This window comes from Syngnathoides biaculeatus, chromosome 9 (genome assembly GCF_019802595.1).
Source record: "Syngnathoides biaculeatus isolate LvHL_M chromosome 9, ASM1980259v1, whole genome shotgun sequence".
Lineage (NCBI taxonomy): Eukaryota > Metazoa > Chordata > Actinopteri > Syngnathiformes > Syngnathidae > Syngnathoides > Syngnathoides biaculeatus.
In genome coordinates this window covers 21,638,993-21,660,348 of record NC_084648.1, presented here as the reverse complement: position 1 = coordinate 21,660,348, position 21,356 = coordinate 21,638,993, and the positions used below count along the sequence as shown (strand labels likewise).

General features: G+C 54.1%; 2 protein-coding genes across 2 annotated transcripts; one reads left to right on the top strand and one right to left on the bottom strand.

Moving 5' to 3' along the window:
- Nucleotides 1–3: 3 nt before the first annotated feature.
- Nucleotides 4–2,465, top strand: gemin6 (gem (nuclear organelle) associated protein 6). Its single transcript, XM_061828655.1, has 3 exons — nt 4–98; nt 330–463; nt 1,646–2,465. The coding sequence occupies exons 2-3, from the start codon at nt 330–332 to the stop codon at nt 2,037–2,039; spliced, it is 528 nt and encodes a 175-aa protein (XP_061684639.1). The 5' UTR covers nt 4–98; the 3' UTR covers nt 2,040–2,465.
- A 251-nt stretch (nt 2,466–2,716) lies between these two features.
- On the bottom strand, nt 2,717–20,913 carry LOC133505541 (son of sevenless homolog 1-like). Its single transcript, XM_061828649.1, has 24 exons — nt 20,065–20,913; nt 19,784–19,909; nt 19,577–19,708; nt 18,880–19,044; nt 18,600–18,809; nt 17,568–17,711; nt 16,100–16,210; nt 15,691–15,789; nt 14,107–14,234; nt 11,146–11,440; nt 8,955–9,321; nt 8,184–8,265; nt 7,998–8,114; nt 7,019–7,122; nt 6,657–6,879; nt 6,460–6,579; nt 6,223–6,385; nt 5,800–5,917; nt 5,556–5,728; nt 5,371–5,487; nt 4,042–4,318; nt 3,900–3,944; nt 3,592–3,713; nt 2,717–3,343 (listed from the first exon to the last, which is right to left on the bottom strand). Exons 1-24 carry the CDS (start codon nt 20,236–20,238, stop codon nt 2,924–2,926), a joined length of 4,032 nt encoding a protein of 1,343 aa, XP_061684633.1. The 5' UTR covers nt 20,239–20,913; the 3' UTR covers nt 2,717–2,923.
- Nucleotides 20,914–21,356: the final 443 nt, after the last annotated feature.

Here is a 21,356-nt window from a genome sequence, read left to right as displayed (position 1 = left end):
AAACGACATTTTGTCATGACACGTGAAATCAAGTCCGTTCCGATGTGAAACCGGAAATCCAACGTGCACTCGTTTTTAATCACTACTATTTCCGTAGGGTAGGTGGCGCTCTTGGGTCTGTGGTCGCGGCGATTTTGTCCAGCTCGTGTACGTTTTTATTCACGTTGTCGTTGACGTTTCCCCCGAGTCCGCCGTGTTTTGGAGAGCGGAACCTTTAACTCAAGCGGAACCTTTGTCGCCGTTGCACCCGTGAACATTAGCAGCACGTGCGCGACGTTGTTGTTGTTGTTTGCTTTCTCGTCTTTCTTGGCGTTTTCTCCGACCGGCAGATGGAGGACGCTTGGACCCACTTGGGCCCGCTGCAGTGGGCCACTTTCGTCGACAAAGAGCTCCGAGTGACGGCGGGAACGGAGGCGCGACAGTTCGAAGGGTGGCTGCTCACCGTCGACCCGGTCTCCGCAAGGTCAGTTATGGCTTCCCGAAACACGCATTGGTTGAAACCAAATTGGCCGGAAGTGAACGTGGACGCTCATCGTGTGCCCTCCGATTGGCTGGCAAGCAGTTGCGGGTCTGCCCGCCCCGCGTGGGGATAAGCGGCTCGAATAATGAAGGACACTAAAGCAAACGTTGCCATTTCGGTCAGACGAGCCTTAAGGTTGTCGGCGTGCGTGAGCCGCACAGATTTGACTACTGCTCGATATTGGAGCATCCCGGCTAACGGACGCGCCAACGTGGTGGCCATGTTAGGGAGGGCGACGCTCAAGAACACTGAAACAATAACCGATAAATATAGCACAGTTAAGAGGGATCTAAAATTGATACAAGTTCAGAAATTACTGTCGCCTTGGAAGCAAATGGGGTAATGGGGGGGGGGGGGCACCACAAAAGGTCAGACAAACATCCTGATGTCCTAAAAAAAAAAAAAGTGCGTGAATCAATCATTCAAACGTTCATCTCCCGTCTTGATTCCGTTCAAACGGGTTGCGGGCGTGCTGGGGCCCATCCCATCCATATTCGGGCGAGCGGAGGGGTATGCCCCAAATTGGCCACCAGCCAATCGCAGGGATGTCGAAATGGACAAAAAAAAAAAAATCACGGCCCGTGGGACTTTTTTTTTTTTTTTTTTAAATTTCACTGATCCTGGCACGTGTGCTATGGAGACTTGAGAGCGCCTGGAGAAAAATCACACAGACAGCTGGGGCTGGGATTCAAACCCTCGTCCTCAGAACTGTGAGCCAGATGTGCTCACCAGAATATTTGTAGCCTCAACTCCACTATGGAGAATATCATGAGGTGTCGCGGTCTTGTCTGCTAACACAAAACCCCCGCAGGGGTTTTGCTCAGCCGCCGGCCGACTGCCTCCAGAAGGAGAAGAGCTCCCCCAAAGTGCGATTTAAGCCAGCCCGCCCGCCCAACTTTTAACACATTTGAGACGCTCCTGATAAGACCCCCGCGTGACAAAAACTTCCTGCTGGCGTTCAGTGTTTAGTGGCTCCATTCACTTGGTTGCATTTAAGGGACTCGCCGTCGGTCCTTCCTTCCCAAATCGTGACGCCAAATATTAGCATGAAGCTAGCGCGCGGCGTTCTGAACCCCGCGGCTGTTGTTCGCTTTGCACGTGACGTCATTGTTGTCCTCCCCGCAGCATGGTTCTGGTCACCTTTAGCGCGGCGGGCGGGGCCGGCATCCAGGTGGTGACGGGTCACGCCGTGCGGCACGTGGAGGCGCTACAGGAAGGCGACGTCGCCACGACCCGCCGTCTGCGCTCGCTCTTCCCCGCGCCCGAGGCCGAAGGGCCGGACCCGCGGCGACGTGCCGCCGTTCGCCGGTGGCTGGAGGAGAACCGCGTGCCCGTGGAGGAGCGTGGCGACCGACTCCGAGTGGCCGGCGCGCTGACTGTGGTGGCGCCTTACGGGCCCGACGACTGCAGCGGGACCAACCAGATCGTCCTGGACCGAATTCAGAAGCTGCTGGAGCGACACAGACGGCAGGAAGCGGCGGCGGCGGCGGAACGACGGGAAGTCGACGTCGCTTCCTGAAGTCCTCTCGAGTGCCCCCCTTTGTGTCCTTAATCAAATAAAAAGTTGCGCTTGACCCACTTTGAGGGGAACCGGTCCTCCTTGGTCGACGGAAAAAACGGGGATGTGCCCATTAGTCTTTGGGTAGCTCACAAAATCAAGTCCCAATTTGATACGTCGGCGACGCGCATCCAAATCGGCTCAATTATTTGTGTAACCGTCCAAAAATAAATTTGCAGATTCATCAATTGGGGAAAATCATGGGAATTTGCAACTCTCGCCACAAGTCGGCAGTGGTTCTAATCGGGAAAACAAATTCTATTTCATTCTTCACTTCCGCAATTATAAAAATGGGGAAATCACTTTTTTTTTTTTTCCCCAGGTGATGCAGAAAAGCTAAAAAAAAAAGCGTGATTACAACTGACCAATCAAATTTGCAGCCCCCCCCCCCCTTCTTATTTTTAATTGTTTCGGTGCCATGTTGCTGCCAAAAAAACTATGTTGAAGTGAGAGAAGGAGCGTCGTCTTGTCTCCCTATGTTGACCGCTTTAACTTTATTTCCTCACCGTCTGCTTGTCACATCTCCATGGCGACAAGTCTGACTTTCACTGGCTGAGCAGCCAATCAGAGCGAGGCGTTGATGTCGTCGGGGAGCTTTTTTTTTTTTTTTTTGGGAAATAATAATAATACAGTAGTGATCGTGGTGCAGAGACAACTTTAATTCCCTTGTGATAAATCTGTCCTAACAGAACCGACGCGAGTCTTTAACGTGAGAGTACCTCAGTGGTTCTGCCGGTCCTGGTACCTGAAGGCATCGCACCGCGTGCGAGCGCGAAGGGGGCGGGTCCACAATCATCAGCGTCACGTTGGCGGGAGCCCGCCGACAGGCCGCGGCGTCCGCCGGCTCACCCCGCCCCCTCGCAGCGCGGGGGGGTGTCCAGCGGGGGGCCGTGGCTCAGAGAGTCCCTCTTGTAGGTCTTTGGGGGTAGCTTGGGGACGCCGTGGCGAGGCGGCACCGGGGGGCCGTTGAGTGGCGGCGAGGGCAGCGGCATCTTCCTGGAGACGGGGGAGGGGCTGACAGAGGCGGGCGGCGACGTCGGGGCGGGGCCCGGGCAGGACGTGGCGGGAAAGAAGGCCTGGGCCGGCGGCTCGCAGCGGGGGCGGCCCTGGGGGGGCGGCAGCAGGTGCAGGGGCGAGGCCAGCGGCTCCCGGGGGGGCAACACGGGGGGGCTCTCGGGAGGGGGCGACGACTGTGACGGGTAGCGAGGGGGGAGGAGCTTGCAGGTGGGCAGGCGAGGCGGCACGGCGGGGGGGGCGGACGACATCTGGGGACGAAGGCCGTCAAAACAATCGTCATCCTCGTCCGTCGACGTACGGTCCGACAAAACATTAACGATCGCCGGTCCTGACACGATTTTGGGAAAATTGCCAGTTTTAAAAGCATCCCGACTGGAATGTAAACTCCAAAAGACTTGACCGGACCGGTTTCTGTTCACGCCCGCAACCCAATTGATTGTGTGAACGTGCACGCAGACGATCACGTGATCAAGCTGAAATCGAACCTCAAACCCACCTTAGACAGAGACGACTCCGCCGGAGCAGAGTCCGGTCTTCTCCGGGGGGGCACGGGGGGCGGAACGGGGACGTCGTCGGGGGCGCGGCCGAAGGAGACCGTGGACGACACCGAGGACAACCCTGGCGGGGGGGGGGTGGGTGGGGGGGGGGGCAAATGTGACAAAGTCAGCAGACCGTCTAGCGCGAGGGTGAGGGTCCGTTATCTCAACGGGAGAGCCTGCGACAGCCGCACACCCGCTAACGTGAGCGCGAGAGATGCTAGCGTGACGCTTTCTACAGAAGCGGGAAGCGGCGGGGCATACTGACGTGGGCCGTGAGGTGGCGAGACCGGGCCGACGGTGGCGTCGCCAGCTGCGGGATCGAGAAAAAGAAGCGACGTAGGTGGGCGAACAGAACGGACACTCGAAACAGGAAGTAGGGTGACAATTGACGCTAATAATGCGCTTACTGGAGTGGGCGGGACTGCTGGGCGCCTGCGGCGAGTCGAAGACGCTGCCCACGTCGGTGGAGCTGGAGGCGGCCGACGCGGGGGGCGGAGTCAGCGGCGTGCAGGGAGAATTGGGGGCAGAGACGGGATTGGGGGCGTCGGCCTCGCTGTCGGGTATCCGGCTGTAGCTGATTTTGCGCGGCTCGTTCTGCAGCGGCGTCGGGTGGCGCGCGGTTCCCGGACGCGCCGACGTGGGACGGATTCCCGGAGACTTCAGAGGGCACGTGTACCTCTTCGCCTGAAGGTCACAGTTTGCACCGACAAGTGAGCTTCAAACTCAAATACACGTGTGTGTGTGTGTGATGGACACCTCGGTAGTACACGGTTTTAGCGCCAAGAACCAGATACGGACGAAAGTGTTGTACCGTGTACGAAACTACAAAGAGGGCTGTCAATCCCAAAACAATTGTGTTCAAACAACGTGCCTTGCTCTTTGAAAAATAATGTAAAAATACAGAGACATTTGGAATGTTGAGGTGCGCGTTACACACGAGAGATAATGGAAGTTTCTTTTTCTCGCCTGAGGCTCGGTCCGCCGCCAACCGTTCCCGGCCCGACGCCGACGACCGCCAGTGGACCGTCGGGTTTTGTCACGTTACGGCAGGGGGAAGGGGTGCGTTTGTATTGCGAGCGGCGGCTCTTGCCCCGTCGACGTGTCCCGCGAATCCCGTCGGCCGACTGCTGTACACCCCTCACGATGCGTTTCCGCATTCTTCGGGACATTTCGGTCAGTTTTTTTGGGTGATGTCATCACACGGTCTCCTCGGTTACGGCCGCCGGTCCGGTGCTTAAACGTCGGAACAAGGAAGTGAAGCCAGCGCCGCGGAAGCCCGGCCATGACGCGGCCTTGGTTGGTCGTTATTTTATGCTAAGGCAAGACCGGGACAATATCGAGACACTTTTACGACTGCAATAACGTTGTGACAACCCCTACGAGTATTGTTCGGATATTAGCGACACCCACCCCTATTTGGGCGCGCACGTCACACGAGTGGCTCCGGTAGAAACTCGCGTGGACCAGTGCCAAAGATTTCAGGTCACTCAGCCAGGATCAGCAGCAACCACCATCAGTTCCTCACACGTTTGGTTTGGGGCCGGCCACAGACCGCAAAGGGCGGGGACTACGTGGTAAAACGGACCAACTCCAGTGAGTGTCAAAGTATCCCAAAATGTGTTCATTCGTCGAGAATCCTGAAATTCTTTGCACGTTAAACGTCCAATCGTGCCATCGACCCAATCAATCACCTCAAAACATTTTGCGGTCACAGCGATCAAACGGCAAGCACTCACAAAGCGCGGCAGCGAGCGAGCGTTGCGGGGCTCGATGAGCAGAGACTTGTTGAACAGATGATCGGCAAAGTCCTTCTCGCACAGGTCCTCCGTCGGGTTGAGGTTCTCGAAGAACTTCTGCAACACGACGACAAAGCCGGCCGGTCAAAGTTGGGCCTGGAGAAAGAGGCGAGTCGCTGACCCACCCTGATGTCACTCTCCTCGCGCAGGCAGTAAGGCTGGTTCTGGTACTGTTGGATCTCGCCGGTGATTTCTGCCACTTTCCTCCTCTTGCTGAAGTTGATCAAATCTTTGCCATGTCGCAGCAGGAAGTCCGGGTTGCCCTCCTCCGTCTTCAGGATGTTGGTCAGGTATATGCCTGATGTCGGTGCAAACGCACATTACGGCCGCTTTGGGACGACCCCAATCGACAAACAAGCCGGGTCATACCAAAGAAGGGTACACAGGGGGGGTTGATGGAGCGTAGTTTGGCCAAATACTTCTTGTAGTGATCTTCGCTCAGCTCGTGAGCTTCTTCCAGAATCTTCCTCTGACGACTCGGAATTTGCTGGAGAGGAAAAAGAAATCGTAACACGAAAGAAGAAATCACTGTCGCGCAGACGGATGCCAACATTTGTGCAAGATTGCTGGTAGTCATGGAAGAAGATGCTCGTGACACAAACGTTCGCAAAAGAGTACGAGTGCTTGCTACAAGCTGCCACTAGCACGTTGGCCCCTGTTGTGCTAGACCAATGTTAGCAACGGCGGTAAGCAGTCACGACAAAGAACGACAACCGGACGGCGCGACGCTAGCGGGACGAGCACGGCTAAATAGTTGGACGTTAGCGATTCAGTCGGCGGCGGCGCGGGAACCTCGAAGGTGTGATCCAGTCGGTAGACCGGTGAGGAGTTCATGGCGCTGACGACCTCCAGAACTCCATTGAAATTGTTGAGCTCCTGGAAGACCTGAAGGATCTCAATGATCCGCGACACGACCGCCACCCGCTCCTCCAGGTTCTCGGTCTCCACGATGCACCTGCGGCACAGCCAGACGGTGTGGGGTGGGGGGCGGGGCCGAGCCGGAGGAGGCGGCCGTGGTCGCGCTCTCACTTTTCAAACCAGAGGGTCAGGTTGGTGGTGTGTCGGATCATCCGCAGCAGGTTCGGCGAGTGGATCTCTTTGTCCTCTTTGGTCCACACGCTGCCCACGAGCTCGGACGGCTGCACCGCCCTGTACGGCGCACAAGGCTCAGGTCTCCCATCGACGACGGGTTCACGCGTCGAGAGTTTCGCGGGCGCGCTGGTCACCTGTAGAAATCCGACTCCAGCAGGGTTAGCTGGCGGCCAATCTCGATGGGGTGAAGCGTCATGAGGTCAAAGGGTTCCGGGTGTCCGGGCTTGCAGATGTGCCACTCGATGGCGGGCGGAGGGTTCTGGAAGGTGATGCTGTGGCTCGGCCCGCAGACCGCCACCTGTTTCTTCCTCTGAATGATCTTTGTTATGGACTCCACCCACTTCCTCATTGCCTTGCCTGCAACAAACGCAAAAGGGCAATCGGAGCTTTTTGGGGGCGACACGCGTGGCATCGAGTTAGGAAGACAAAAACGCAAACCGGGTGTGAGGACAGGTCGGGTGACGGGTGGCGACGGGGTACAAGTATAGCTACAGACCTCTTACTGACGCAATGAAGTCCTCCAGTCGTCCCAGGAGCTGAGCGTCTCTCTCGAAGTCGTAAAAGTGATGCTCGACCCAATGACGGCACACGTTGAGAACCCTACCGGAGGACGCGTACGTGTCGTTTACGCATTCCCCGGCCACTGAAAATCTTCACAGCCCTGTTCGAACGCCAGCTTTTTCTGAGTAATGCGTCCAAATTTTTCCTCACCTTTAACGTGATCCACAACTAACTCAATCGAGAGGGCAACGTAAAAAACAAACAAGTGACAACTGCAACGGCGCTGTGCTCCAAATGAAATTCAGCATCCAAAAGGCCTAAAACCGGCTCTGCCGTGTAACAGTCCAGAAACAAATGCTAAAAGTTGAACGCCGCCAAACATTTGTCGTTTGGACACCGAGAAGTCTCGCAAAAGCAAAAGCTTTCGACTCAAGCCGAGGCGCCTCCTCCAGGGCGGACTCGCGGCGAAAAAAGACAGCCGGCAACACAACCCAGCGCAAGCTAACCTTGACAAATAAGGAATGACCGCAAACAAGTTGAGAAAAACCAAAGGCAAGCGTCACAAACTTTCCATGTGGAGAAACACAAGCAATGAAGCGTTTCAAGACCTGAAGGGCGCAAATACGACTGACCTCAACTGAGTGATGACACGAGGAAAAAGCACTGATCTAAGCCCTGGTCGTGGTTAGAGTCCGATCCGGATCCTGGATGTTAGAACCCGATGCGAGAACTGACCCTAATCCCGCACACCTTTAGAAATCAAGTCCAAATCCTTTTCCTGATCCAATCACGACTATAGTCCTGATTCTCAGATGACCCTACGCGGCACCTGGTTCCTATCCGAGGAAAGTTTTGAAATGATTAGTCTGGGTTTTTTTTTTTTTTTACAGTCACAAAAAGCTGGCATTGAAACAGTCTCGTAGAGACTTTTTGCGCGTACGCTCGCTATACATCGAGTTGACATGTTGGCGTACCGGAGCTGGACAGGCTGTACAAATTCTTTGCGGAAGCGCTTGAGTTCCGCGCTGAGGGGCTGCTCTCCTCCGTCCAGGTGATCCGCATCATTGGGTCTCGGCTCAGGAATCTCAAACCTGAACGTGCCCGCGATGACGTCATCACTCTCAAACGTGTGTGCGCACAAGTGCGTGTGCAGGTTTTACCTCTCGATGAGCAGGTCCAGCAGCTCCCGTGGTTTGCAGAAAGATCTGTACGTGGTCAGAAATGTTCGGACAAAATTTGGATCTGCGGGAGAAAGCACAGCAGAGGAAAAACCACGGCGATTTTCACGTAGCTCGAGACCTGATTTTAGTGCTATCCATACACTAATAACGGCAATTTCTTGATCCTGGTCTCCTCGTTCTCTTATCCCGGACCCTCATCCTTGTATTGATCTTTAATCTAGCACCGATACAAAGCCTGGTCCCGTTTCCAGTCCTGAATCTAAATCTAGTCCTCGTCTTGGACCCAATTCTAGTACCGAGACTACACTCTATAAAAGGATCAGCACTAGGATCGGGAGACTCTCGTAGTGATCCTGATCTATACCGGAGCCTCCCCAAATTCTAGCGCTGATCCAAGTCGTGGTTCCTGTTTTTAGTCCTGATCCTGAACCTTGTCCTCATCTTGGACCTGACTTTAGTATTGACCCCAGACTTGGTCCTGATTGGAGTCCTCATCCTGGACCTGATTCCGTCACTGATCCGACACTTGTTCTTGGTTGTAGAGATCATCCTGATTCTGGTATTGATCTCTGCCTGATTCGAGCACTGTTGCAATTCCTGGTTCTCGTCCTGATCTCCCGATTCTAGTACCAAATCGAGATTGGAGTCCTGATACCGGACCTGATTCTAGACTGACCCTGATCCTGGACCATTTGTGAATACGCAGTCACAATTCTTCCACAGATCCAGATCTCGGAGCCGGGTACTCACCGGCGTACATGTGGAAGGTGAGCCTCTCGATGAGCTTGAGAACGGTGCCGGCTTTGACCACGGGGATGCCGGACTTTGACTGGACGCTGTCCTCGAAAACCACATTCTCCTCGGAGTCGGGCTGGGCGAAGCGGTAGAGGTGGGGCGCTGGCAGGCGTACGTGCTCGTCCTTCTCTTCCTGCAACACGGCGGCGTCCAGCATTCTTTCCAGCGTGCTGCGGTACTGGAGCGACACCAGCGCCGCCATCCAACCGTTCTTCTCCTCGGCCGACTTGGCGGCGAACACCACGCTGTTGCCGTCCTTCAGTATGATCTCAAAGGCGTGGCGGTACTCGCCCTCCTTGTCGTCCTTGTCGTTGATTTGGACCTTGTGAAAGGTGGCGAAACCACAGAACTTTTCAAAAGTGGACATTTTCAATGGCAAATTATTGGAATAAACGCCGAGGTGAGAAAAATGCCCAACTCGGAGAAGTGGACTTCACAAACAGGTCGGAAGCTGACCCGAACCTTACTCGGTTACTCGGTTAGTATGAAGTATCTCAGGGGATCATTGATTGGAAAAAGATTTGACACTGGCATCCCTATCCTAAATTGTAAGTAGCCCGTTTCTGTAGTGCCAAGAATCAGACAAATGCCAATAAACAAAATATAAAAAAGTATTTGATGAATTGTTTGTCCTCCAGTCAACGACATTCTCCACGATGTGAAGCTTTGTTCTGTTCTAAATACCGGAGCGGTTCGCAGCACCGTGTGAAGCGGTTCAGCAACCAAACCTCCAAATCCGAGAACGTGGTCCTCAGTCGGAAAAGGGTGGCGTTGGGGATGAGATCCTGCCACAAGTGGAGGAGGTTAAGTATCTTGGGGTCTTGCTCACGAGTGAGGGAAGATTGACAGGGGGATCGGCGCAGCGTCTGCAGCGATCCGGACTTTGTATCGATTCGAGCTAAGTCAAAATGCGAAGCTGTCAATTGACCGGACGATCTACGTTCCCACCCTCGGCTATGGTCACGAGCTGCGGGTCGTGACCGAAAGAACAAGATCCCGGACACAGCCGCTGCTCCTCCGCATCGAGAGGAGACAGACGCGGTGGCCTGGGCATCTGCTCCAGATGATTCCCGGACGCCTCCTCGGTGAGGTCCCACCGGATAGAGACCCTCGGGATGACCCTGGACACGCTGGAGAGACTAAGACCAAAGGGGCAAAGGGAAGTCTGGGCATCCCTGTTCAAGCTACTGCTCAGAAAAATGGTGGAAGACGGTTGGGCGGGTGGATGTTTACAGTTGTGAAAATAATACAATACTGAATCGGTGAGGTCTGCTTTTGAACGGATTAGAGACAGTGGCACTGAAGAAACGACAGGAATCTGAACTGGAGGTGGCAGAAATGAAGATGTTGAGGTTCTCGTTCGGAGTGACCAGGTTGGATAGGATTAGAAATGAGCTCATTAGAGGGACAGCCAAAGCTGGATGTTTTGGAGACAAGATTCGAGAGAGCAGACTTGGATGGTTTGGACGTGTTCAGAGGCGAGAGAGTCTGAGGATGTTGGTGGAAGGGTGCTGAGGATGGCGCTCCCAGGCAAAAGAGCGAGAGGAAGACCAAAGAGAAGGTTTATGGATGTGGTGAGGGAAGACATGAGGGCAGTTGGGGTGTTGAGAGAGGAAGATGCAGGAGATAGGCTAAGATGGCAAAAGATGACACGCTGTGGCGACCCCTAACGGGACAAGCCGAAAGGAAAAGAAGAAGAAGAAGAAGAGGTCTGCTTTTGAAGTCTTTTTCACCTGACATCAAGCGCTTTGGTTGTACGGTTTGCACCCCCCACCCCCCAGTACGTAAACCCCAGCATCTCCATTCCATGCAGTAGCCATTGGACGGCATTGCCGCTCCCTCACTGATAACAGACCTCGTTCTCGCAGTTAGCCATCAAAGTATGGACACAACTCGAAGACAATACGTCTTCCCTGGGGCGCAATGTCTTTTTTTAGGCTAACACGTCTCTGCCGTCTGGCAAGGCAGCAGCAGACTGTAAGGAAATGACGAATCATTCATTCTGCTCCCTAATCACAATCAACAGATTTTCTCTGGACATTTTCGGGAAGTAGCTTGGGCTGCTATATAAACGTACTTCAATTCCGAGTTAGGACCCACAGAAAAGAACCCTCCATCTTTGTTTCCAACGTCAACATTATGTAACCTTGCGCATGAAGAACTTCTCTTTGAGGCGGTACTCGGCGGCCGATCCGGCGCCGGGCAGGCGCGGCGGTCCGTGGTTGGACTTGCAGCAGATCATGAGGCCGTCAAACAGGAAGATGTGGCGCTCGTGTTTGGCGCCCACCCGGGTCAGCGTCCCCTCCATGATGAAGTGGTTGCAGCACTGCCCGATGTCTTTCCCCTCCCAACCGTCGATGTTCTTCTGGATCTCGTTCATTTTCTTGATGGCCAAATGTTTGCCCTTCATCTGCTGGCTGTAGAGGCGGCACGCCGACTCGCTGCAACGCACGACAGCACCACACCAATAATTAATCATAACCAGAGCTCTGATGCCAGTTTTAGTTCGAAACCCGACTGTAGTCTTTACATACTGGACCTGACTCTAGTACTGAACCTAGACCCGCCTTTGAATCCAGTTCTGACTCTAATCCTAGGCCCAGTTAGAGCAGTGATCCTGAATGTACCACCGGACCCAAGCGTAGTCCTGATTTTAGTCATGATACTGAACCCTGTCCTCATCCTTAACCTGACTCTAGTACTCACCCTACACTTGGTTCTCATCCCAGGACTGGTCCTGATTGTAGTCTGACCCTGTCATGGATCTAGAAGTGACCTAAATCCTGGTCCCGATTATAATCTTCATCCTGTATCTGATGCGACAAACCCGAATTCCAATGAAGTTGGCACGTTGTATGAAGCAAAATGATCACGTTGAACCGAGATTTAATTGAATGCCCAACAAATGAGTTATTTCATGGTCAAACCTAAATTTATCCCGTTTGTATAGTTCATGCACGTAATCATTAACTGAGAATGTTATGGTTGCAGCAGGTTCTAAAACAGCTGCGATGGGGTTACGTTTACCACTGTGTTCCGTCACCTTTTCTTGAAACAACATTCAATAAATGTTCGGGAACTGATGACGTTATTTGCTGAAGCTCTGTCGGTGGAATTCTTTCCCACCCTCGCTTGATGTACAGCTTCAGCTGTTCCACAGTCCGGGGGTCTCTGCTGTCATACTTTACGGTTCATGACACACCACACACTTTCAATGGGAGACGGGTCTGGACTGCAGGCAGGCCGGTCTAGTACTCTTTTACTATGAAGGCACGCTGTTGTCATGCAGAATGTGGTTAGGAACTGAGTGTCCATGGAAAAGATGTTGCTTGGATGGCAGCATATGTTTCTCCAAAACCTGTAGGCACCTTTCAGCATTCATGGTGCCTTCCTTCACAGAGGTGAAAGTTATTCATGGCATTGACACGAAACACACCCCCATACCATCACAAATGCTTTGTGGGCATAACAGTCTAGTTTGGTTCTTTTCCCGTTTGGCCCAGAGGACACGACGCCACCAATTTCCCAGAACAACTTGAGATGCGGACTTCCATTTTTCATCAATCCACCTTTTAAGGAGCTCGGGCGCCCAGAGAAGCCGACGGCGTTTCTTGATGTTGGTTGACAAATGGCTTTTGGCTTGCATAGTCGAGTTTGAAGTTGCACTTACGGATGCAGCGCTAAACTGCATTTACCGCCATTGGTTTTGTGAAGTGTTCCGGAGCCCACGCGGCGATACCCTTGACACGTCGATGTCGGGGTCTTGGATGCGGTGGCGCGGCCATTCAATGTTGGTTTTTGCCCTTCCTCTTCTTGCCGCTTGCGTGCAGTCACTGCTCCAGATTCCCCGAATCTTCTGATGATATTCTGAACCGTAGATGCTGAAGTCCCGACACGCCTTGCATCTGCACCTTGAGGAACCTTGACCTGTTGGACTTTCCTCTTCTAGGCACTTGTTGACAAAGAGGTTGAGGTTTGCTCGTGAACGATTGGGCCATTCCTTTTGGAGCCAATCATCCCACTGAGGCCCGTTGACTTGTGGGATGTCCCAAACGGGTGTTTGGTGAGCATTCCTCAACTTTCTCACTCCTTTTTGTCACCTGTTCCGGCTTTTTTGGGGAGCATGTTGCAAGCCGTGCAATTCAAAGTTCCCAATTATTTGCTTAACACTTTGAACGTGAAATATCTCGTCTTTGTAGTGCGTTAAATCAAGTGCGGCTTGAACATGATTTGAAATCATTGTATTGTTTTTATTTATGTTAACAGACCATCCCAACTTCATTGGAATTGGCTCTGAAGTGCAGATCCTGATTTTAGTTCCGATCCCGGAGTTGATTGTGATTCTAGTCCTCATAATGAGTCGAGTCCATATCCCGATTCTAGTCCTGATCCTTGACATGAAATGGGAGTGACCCTAATCCTCGTCCCAACCCAACCCTGTTTGTACCGATCCCACTTCTGGCGCTAGGTAAGAATCTATTCCTGATCCTGCGCACGACCACGATTGTAGTCCTGATAGATGAATTAATCAATTTGTAAAAACGCTGACAACAACACATATTCAGAGTATTCGTCACGTGATCGATGAGAGGAAGGCGATCGGCCGTCACCGTGAGGTCGGACCGTGACCTGTGATCTGACCGTATCGTCGCCGCGGTGACGGTGCAAACGCTTGCTACGTGACACGGGTGACCAGAAGCCCAAGTACAACTGCTGCGCGCTGATCTTTGGCTAATCACTTTAGCACATAAACCCCTGAGGTATGAAGCAACCTCGTCACAAGACGCTAACGCGGCTCCGCTACCTCGGCTATTTACACTTACGTCTTCGTAGGCACCTGTCAATCATCCGGCTCGTCTCCGCGTTCCCACTTGAGCCGTGACAGCCGCCGCCTCTGCTCTCCTCTAACCCCGTTTGCTGCTTGTCTGGTTTGTCCCCCCCCCCCCCCCCCTCCGCCCCCCCGTTCTCTTTGCTAACAGAACAATGAGCAGAACTGCCCCGCCTGCCCTCGTCACTTCCCGCAGACCCCCCCCCCCGGCCGCTCTATTTGGGATCGGGGGAGCCGGAGGATGGGCGGAGTCCCCGCAATGGAACTTTCCATACGGACCTGAGTCTGCGCTTGGCCAGGCTGCGAGAGCAAATCCTCTCCACGCTGCTCTGAAGGTTGAGCAGCGCTGTGATGGCCTGCTTCAGGCACTCTTTGTCCTCCTCGTCCTCGCTCTTCTCCTCCAGTTGCTACAACACACACAGATGCACAAAAATGTTTAGGGGGTTGGGTCCCCACCTTAAAAGGAAAAATGTCAACTACAAAAACCAAAATAATCATAACAATAGAAGGATCCATGTGCCGCAACGCCAGTATGGGGGGGGGGGGGGAGCTTTGGTACCACCTTGTGAGATGTTGGTGCCAAGGAACTACAGCGGACTTGAGCGTGGCAAAAACTGGTCCAGAAAATCAGTGTTCTCTTTTGAAATTATTGGTATGCTTTCAATCTGTTTCAGACCCCACAAAAAAAAAAAAAAAAAAAAAATAAAATCCACAACTTTTGGAAAAGCATTTCTCCATCCAACCATCCATCTTCTACGCAGGGACGCCCCAGACTAAGGTTTCCCCAGCCACTTCATCCCGCTCGTCCAGGGGGATCTCGAGGCACCGCCAGGCCAGCCGAGTCTCTCCAGAGTGTCCCGGGTCATCCCCGGGGTCTCTTTCTGGTGGGACGTGACCGGAACACCTCACAGGGAGGAAACCATCTCACTGCGACCCGAGTCAAAGTCAACAGCGCCCCGTCTTCACGATACAGCGTTTGGCTGGTAGACCGGAATTTCGTTGAAGCCGTCTGGAAGTATTTTTCCTTGGCCTCACCAAACTCCTTCCATGCCCACCAACAACTTGGTACCCATCTGCTGCCTCAGGAGTCCCACAGGCCAAAAATACCAGGTAGGACTCCTCCTTCAGCTTGACGGTATCCCTCACCAAGGGGTTTTGGGGATAAGGAGCCACCACGACAGGCAAAGACCACCTTACTTACGGCCGCAGCTCCCGTCCGCAACACGGTCCGCTCGGACTCAATGGAACCCGCATGATCCGGAACATGAGCAAAATTCTTTGGGAGGTTGCCGTTGAAACTCCTTCTGACAACGGATTCTGCCAGATGTTCCCTCCAGACCCTCACAATACGTTTGGGCCTGCCCCGTCGAGCTGGCATCTTCCCCCCCGCTATTGGAGCCAACTGAGCAACCCCGCCCCCAAAGACATGCGATTGCAAGTCCGATGACAACCACAAAGTCCTCAAGTGTCCTGGTGGCAAGTGCACGTGTGGACCCCCTTATGCCTGAACATGGGCGTTCGTAATGGACAATCCGTGATGAGCACAGAGTCCAGTAACAGAACACTGCTCGGGCTCTTCCCACTCATGCCCCTCCAGGTCTCACTGTCGTTGCGTACGTAAGCATTGAAGCCCCCCAGCAGAAGGATGGAGTCCCTAGCGGGAGTGCTCTCCAGCACTCCAAAAAGGTCGGGTACTCGGAACTCTTGTTTAGCGTATCGGCACAAACGGCGGCAGTCAGATCAATGGGACACCCCAATCTCTACGCCACGACAAGGTGACGGCTCAAGGAGGAGCATGTTTCAGATTTTGAGAACATTTTGCCTTGTATTGTATAAGACGTCGCGATATTGTGTTGGCGCTACCTTGATGATGTCGAAGAGGTGCAGGCAGTAGTACACGGGCGTGAGCAGCAGTCGAGGCAGGATGTACTGAACGGCCTCCTTAAAGCCTTCGCAGATGGACTGTGGACACAACAACCATCATCAGATGACGTGCGGTTTGGCCGCCTCTGCAAAATCCTCGATTAGGACATTGGTCACTCCCTCGAGGCGGATGGCGGAATCGCAGCCCGGAGTCTCGAGCTTCCCGGACGTTCAGGGAGTGCCCGATATGACTAATAGAAACCTCGTTTTTAGCGAAACCGGAAAGGACAACATACGCAAACATGAAATTTAACCGACCCGTATAACGTCCGCGTCCTCCGACCGTTAAGGACAGGACTACATTTGTTCGCTGACATCATCGGGTCAGAGGGCGGCGGGCAGGGCTCACCTGAAGGTGGAAGGCGGCGCCGGGTTTGGTCACCTGGCTCAGGAAGTGCTGATGGAAGCCGGAACGAAGCACATCCTGAGCGTACGTCTCGTACGGGTCGAAGGCCAGTTCCTGCGGACGGCCAATCGGAGGAGACAACGGCAGATCAGTTCAAGCTGCACGGCGGCCTGTTGACAAACACCTCGCGGAGGTCCTACGTGCTTAGTGGAAACGGCCACAAGATGGAGCCGAAGCTACCTCACGTAGGAAATGAGAACTTGGAGCCAACGAGGAGGCAAGAAAACGACCGCGGGGGTGGGTATGAAGACGGAAAGGATGTGAGCCACAAACCAAGTGGAAAGATGGAGAGAGAGGAAGAGCCGCGACAGTGAGAAGATGATTGAAAAGAAATACATTTGAAAAAAAAAAAAAAAAAACAAAAAAAAGAATCGCTAAATCAAGTACACGGAAGTCGATCCGGCACGGAGAGGTGCACATTTTGCACCAAAGCTGGACTCGACGCTCACGCGAGCCGAACCAAGTTGTCCGCGGTCTACTTTTGAATATATAGCACGTAAAGAAACGGGAGCAGATCTGGCCTGCCACGTCGTTTTATGTGGCCCGCAAAAGCCAAACCCAAACCGCTGTCTTGGTTCTAGCGTTGCAAACACTTTCCGCTTGAAATCAGATGGAATTGGTTCAAATGTTCTTGACAGACTTGTGACTTCACATTATACGAGGCGCTAATTCATCGGTACGGCCCTCCTCTACAGAGCAACTGGCCTCACAGTTCCAATCCCGGTCCCGTCTGTGCGGAGTTTGCACGTGCGGGTTTTCTCCGGGAACTCCAGTTTCTGTGAGTGCGACAGTTGTCTGTCTCTGCGTGCCCTGCGATCGGCTGGGGACCAGTTAAGGGTGTGCCCCGCCTCGTTAAGGCACTCCTGCAACCCTCATGAGGATAAGCGGCTCAGAAAAAACGGATAGATGGATGGATAACCCTCTTAGGACTATTGTGGAACGTTTGCGCCACCCGATGGACATCAGTGGAAGTGCAGTGGGTGGGAAACAAAGCGAAGTGCTAAAAGGTCAAGTTTGCAAATAGTTCCGATTCCGCATCTTATGTCCGTTTCACGTCTTTGCTGTAAGATCAAAATAAAATTCATACAAAGTGAAGAGGAACAAAAAAAAAAAAAAAAATGGGACAAAATCAGCAGCCATCGTTTCGCATTCTTTGGGTTGTTTTTGTGTGCAGGCTACTGTCAAGTTCCCTTTCGTCCTGATTCCGTTCACAGCTGTGCCGCGTTCACGCAGGTTGTGCACTTTTGTTTTGGGGGGTCGAAATTAAGGGATCAAAATCTTTTTTAAATCTGATTCATCAATTAGAGGGGAAAAAAAAAATGTTTCCGGGCCTGCAGGAGAAGCCGACGAGAAGAAGTTGTCAAGAAACGCGGGCAGCGGCTGAAAAAGCGGGCGACGGGCGCCGACCCACCTCGGCCAGGTCCTCGAAGCAGCTGCCCACCAGCGGGTGCGGGCGGCACTCATCCGTCATCTCCACCGCGTCCTCCACGAGCCCCAACATCTTGGCCGTCACCTCGTGGACGTCCACCACGCGGCTGAAGATGCTGTCCACGTCCTGCGGGGTAGAGGTCAGGGGTCAGCCCGGATCCCCCACCCTGTTCTTCGGCGTAGCGCAACATCCTTCATTTTAGGTTTCGAGGTTCCCGATGTGGAACGATTTCTTTTTCTCCTTCCGTTTACAGGTTGCGCTTTTTTCTCACCCCTCTTCTGTTTGACTCTGACCCTCAAGAAAAGGTCAACGAAAAGTGAAACTGTTGAGATTCTCCATCGTGCTCGCTCTAACGGCGCGCGTAACTCCCGAAGGAAGACGAACACACGCAAATGAAAAAGTTGCACTTTCCCAATCTTCGGTGGCGCTCGAGCGTCCAAGGGGAAGGAAAAGCGTCGTCTTGAAAGGCCGACGTCCCTCAACGGGCCAATGGGACACCAGGAAAATGCTACGGCGACAGCCAATGGGAGGACTTTAGGCACTGGGCGGAATTTAGGGAATCCAGCGGCCATTCTTGCCCCTTTCGTATCCTGAATTTCCTTCGCAAGTAGAGGCAATATGTTTTTTTTTTTCCAAGGAGGCGTTTCATAACCTGAATTTTGGCTTATGAGAGATGTTCAGAAGTAGAGGTGGCGCCGTTCTCCCTCTCTCCCCTCTGGACGGGTCCGCTTTCTCTCCGACTTTGCCTCCAGACCCTCCGAATCGGCGACATTTCTGATCTTTCCGACCCGTCACCTTCATTCGGGCCACCCCCAACTCTGCTGCGGCTCCTCTCGTCACATACCGGGAACGATTTTTTTTCTCCCCGTCCGATTCACGGAGAAACTAATCGATCGATTACAAGGCCCGTTAGCCGCAGCCCTTATCCGCAGTCTCTCCACATTGTTCCAAAATTCTGGAAGGCTGGAAACCGCCCTCAAGCGCCCGCGGGTCTACGCGTACGTACGTACGTACGTGCTGCGAGAACAGCATGGCGTTGGCGCCGAAGGGCTCGCGGAACACCCTGATGACGAGCTCCAGCTGGCGCAGAAAGTGGCGGCCGTCCGCCACGAAGCTCCGCACCAGCTCGTAGTAGGTCTGGTCCTCGCCGGCCGACGGCTCCTCGTCCGTCAGCGGGAAGCCGCTCAGGTCGTCCTCGTCCTGGTGGAACATGTCCATCAGGACCTGCAAAGAAATCGGCGTTAAGGCTCAGGATGAGAGTCTGAGGCGTTTTTTGGGCGAGCTGGGCCGATACCTTGTCGGCGCACATGGCCACCGTGATGTCCTGCTGCGAGATTTCGTAGTGTCGGATGTTCCTGACGTAGTTGCCCGCCAGCTTGAGGATGTCGGCAGAAATGTACTCCAGCACGGCCACCATGTAGACCGACACCTGGTGGTCCACCTTGTAGCCCAGAACCTCCTGGGATGACGGCGACAAGGAGCCAGATGCCCGTTACCAGCGCACGCCTCCCGTTGGTCTTTGTTCGCGGACGGAGAAACAACGTTTGCCGAGAGCTGAAGGGACCGCCGACCCGTTTCAGTGAGACGGGACGTCCCTCAAATGCTTTCCTTTCTGACGAGCTGATTTCCAAACACAATTGAACGCAACTCGAAAAACGGTTGTTTGGTTTCATTTTCCCGCTCCGCGTTGAGATGGAAGTTAATTCTGTAGTTGTCTTTTATCAGGGACGGATTTGGACCGTACAGTAAAGAGGTCGGTCGGGAAGGGCATCCGGCGTCAAACCTGCGCTAAACAAATGTTCATCTGAGATGTTGCGCTGCGGCGCGGCGACCCCCGACGGGACAAGCGCCAAATTTGGACCGTACGCGATTTGTGTTTTGCAACGGGAGCCCCTCGCAGCCCAGATGGGACGTCTGCAGGTTTTGGCGCAACGCAAAGACGGTCGGCTTTTCTTTTGGCCGCCCGACGGCCGAAAGTCCGAAGGGCGAACCTTGAGCAGCGGGTGGATCTTGTCGACGGGCAGCGCCAGCGGGTTCCTCCTCTTCCTCTTCTCGATGGCGGCCTGGGCGTCGGCGATGGCCCACTTGTCGATGGGGTGAGGGAAGCTCTTCTGGACCCGCTCCTGATTGGAGGGACACGGGTCGGGTGACGTGATGTGCTGTCCGTGCGTGCGCGTGTTCGTGCTCGTGCGTGTCACCTCCACGTCCTGCACGCTGCGCGGCTGCGCCTGGCACAACATGTTGAGGAGCAGCAGGATCAGCTCCTCGATGTACTGCAGCGCCTCCTGCTGGGACGCCAGGTTAGGGTGCACCTGCTTCAGCACCTGAGCCGTGCACGCGCGCGCGCACACACACACACACACACACGCGCGCGCAAAAGCGGAACGGGGATCGTGACGACACGCTCCATTTCCTGTCTTAGCGTGACGTGGGCACAGAATGCGGAAGTACTGGACGAGCGTGTGTGTTTCGGGATTACCTTGTCCAGGGAGGGCACCAGCAGGCCCCTCCATTTGGCGGCGTTGTCGTCGCTGAAGAAGTCGTACTGCTGCTGGGCCGCCTGCATGACGACGAGGAGGAGGCGGCGGCGGCGGCGGGCCTTTACGTGGACGGCTGCCGGTGGCTTCCGGCGGACACGGGAGCCTCGGCACATCCAGCCGAAAGCATCCTCCGCGCGCCGGGCGTGACGCGGCTCCTTCGCCGTTAGCCGCCGGCCAGCTAGGCGGCTAGACGGACGCTGTGCCTCGCTGACGACGTGCGCGTTCACCGGGAGGAGGTTAGCATGTTTGCCCCGCCATGCTAACGGCTCGCCAGTAGACGTCCATCCGGCTCGCTCGGGCCCGGCCTTCCCGTACCTTAGCCGCAGAGAAGTGGTGGAGGCCGGCGCACGAGCGTCCGGCCGTGGGCCGCGGATTCCGTCCAGGCGGCCGGTCGCGATGCGGGAGCTCGCTCGGTTCGGTTCGGTCTGTTGACTCCCGGGTGAGCTCCTCAGTCGCGCCTGCGCAGTCTCGCCGTGACGTCAGCGCTCGTCACCGCCGGCATTTCTCAATGGAAGTTTCTGTTCATTTCTATACGTTGCGACATTTTCTTTCATGTACATCGCACTACGTTTCCGTTTATTGTTCGAAATATTGAAAGATTGAAAAGAAGAAGAAGAGAAAGAGCCCGGCAAGATGCGGACAGGTCGAGATGCCGCCCCCCGGCGGCCAATGTGATGACTGCAACCGGATACCGCAACGACGACGAAGGACGGTCAACCCCCGGCACGTTCGCGGTTCGCCGTGATTGTTCATTGTGATGAACCCAAATTTGCTGAAAAAGTAAATCAATAAATCGTGTTTTCGTCTCAAACTATATTTGCAGTGCAGCATGTTCATTGGTACAGACAACCGAACATTTTTCTGAAAAATGATAAAGTGGCACAAATTTGAAATTTGTCTTCCATTTTCCCCCGCAGTACAGGCGTCTGCCACACGGCCGATTTTTTTTTTTTTTTTTTGGCTGACCCTACAGGCGCAGACTTGAGATAGGAGCAGTTTTGTTCTCGGCAAGTTCCGGGCCGGGCCAGCGTCTGGAAGAATTCCTGAAGCGTTTTTTTTTTTCTACTCACGTGACGACGACTGCGCTGATGTCACTGCGGCGGTCCCGTGTGAAGGTTGCCTTTATAGTCGAGCGCGACTCACGCCCGCCGTTTTGCCGTTCTCCTCCGAGTTGGGGGTGTGGCTACGCCTGCTATTGGCTCTGCCGTTTTGGCCCATTTCGGTGGCTTTT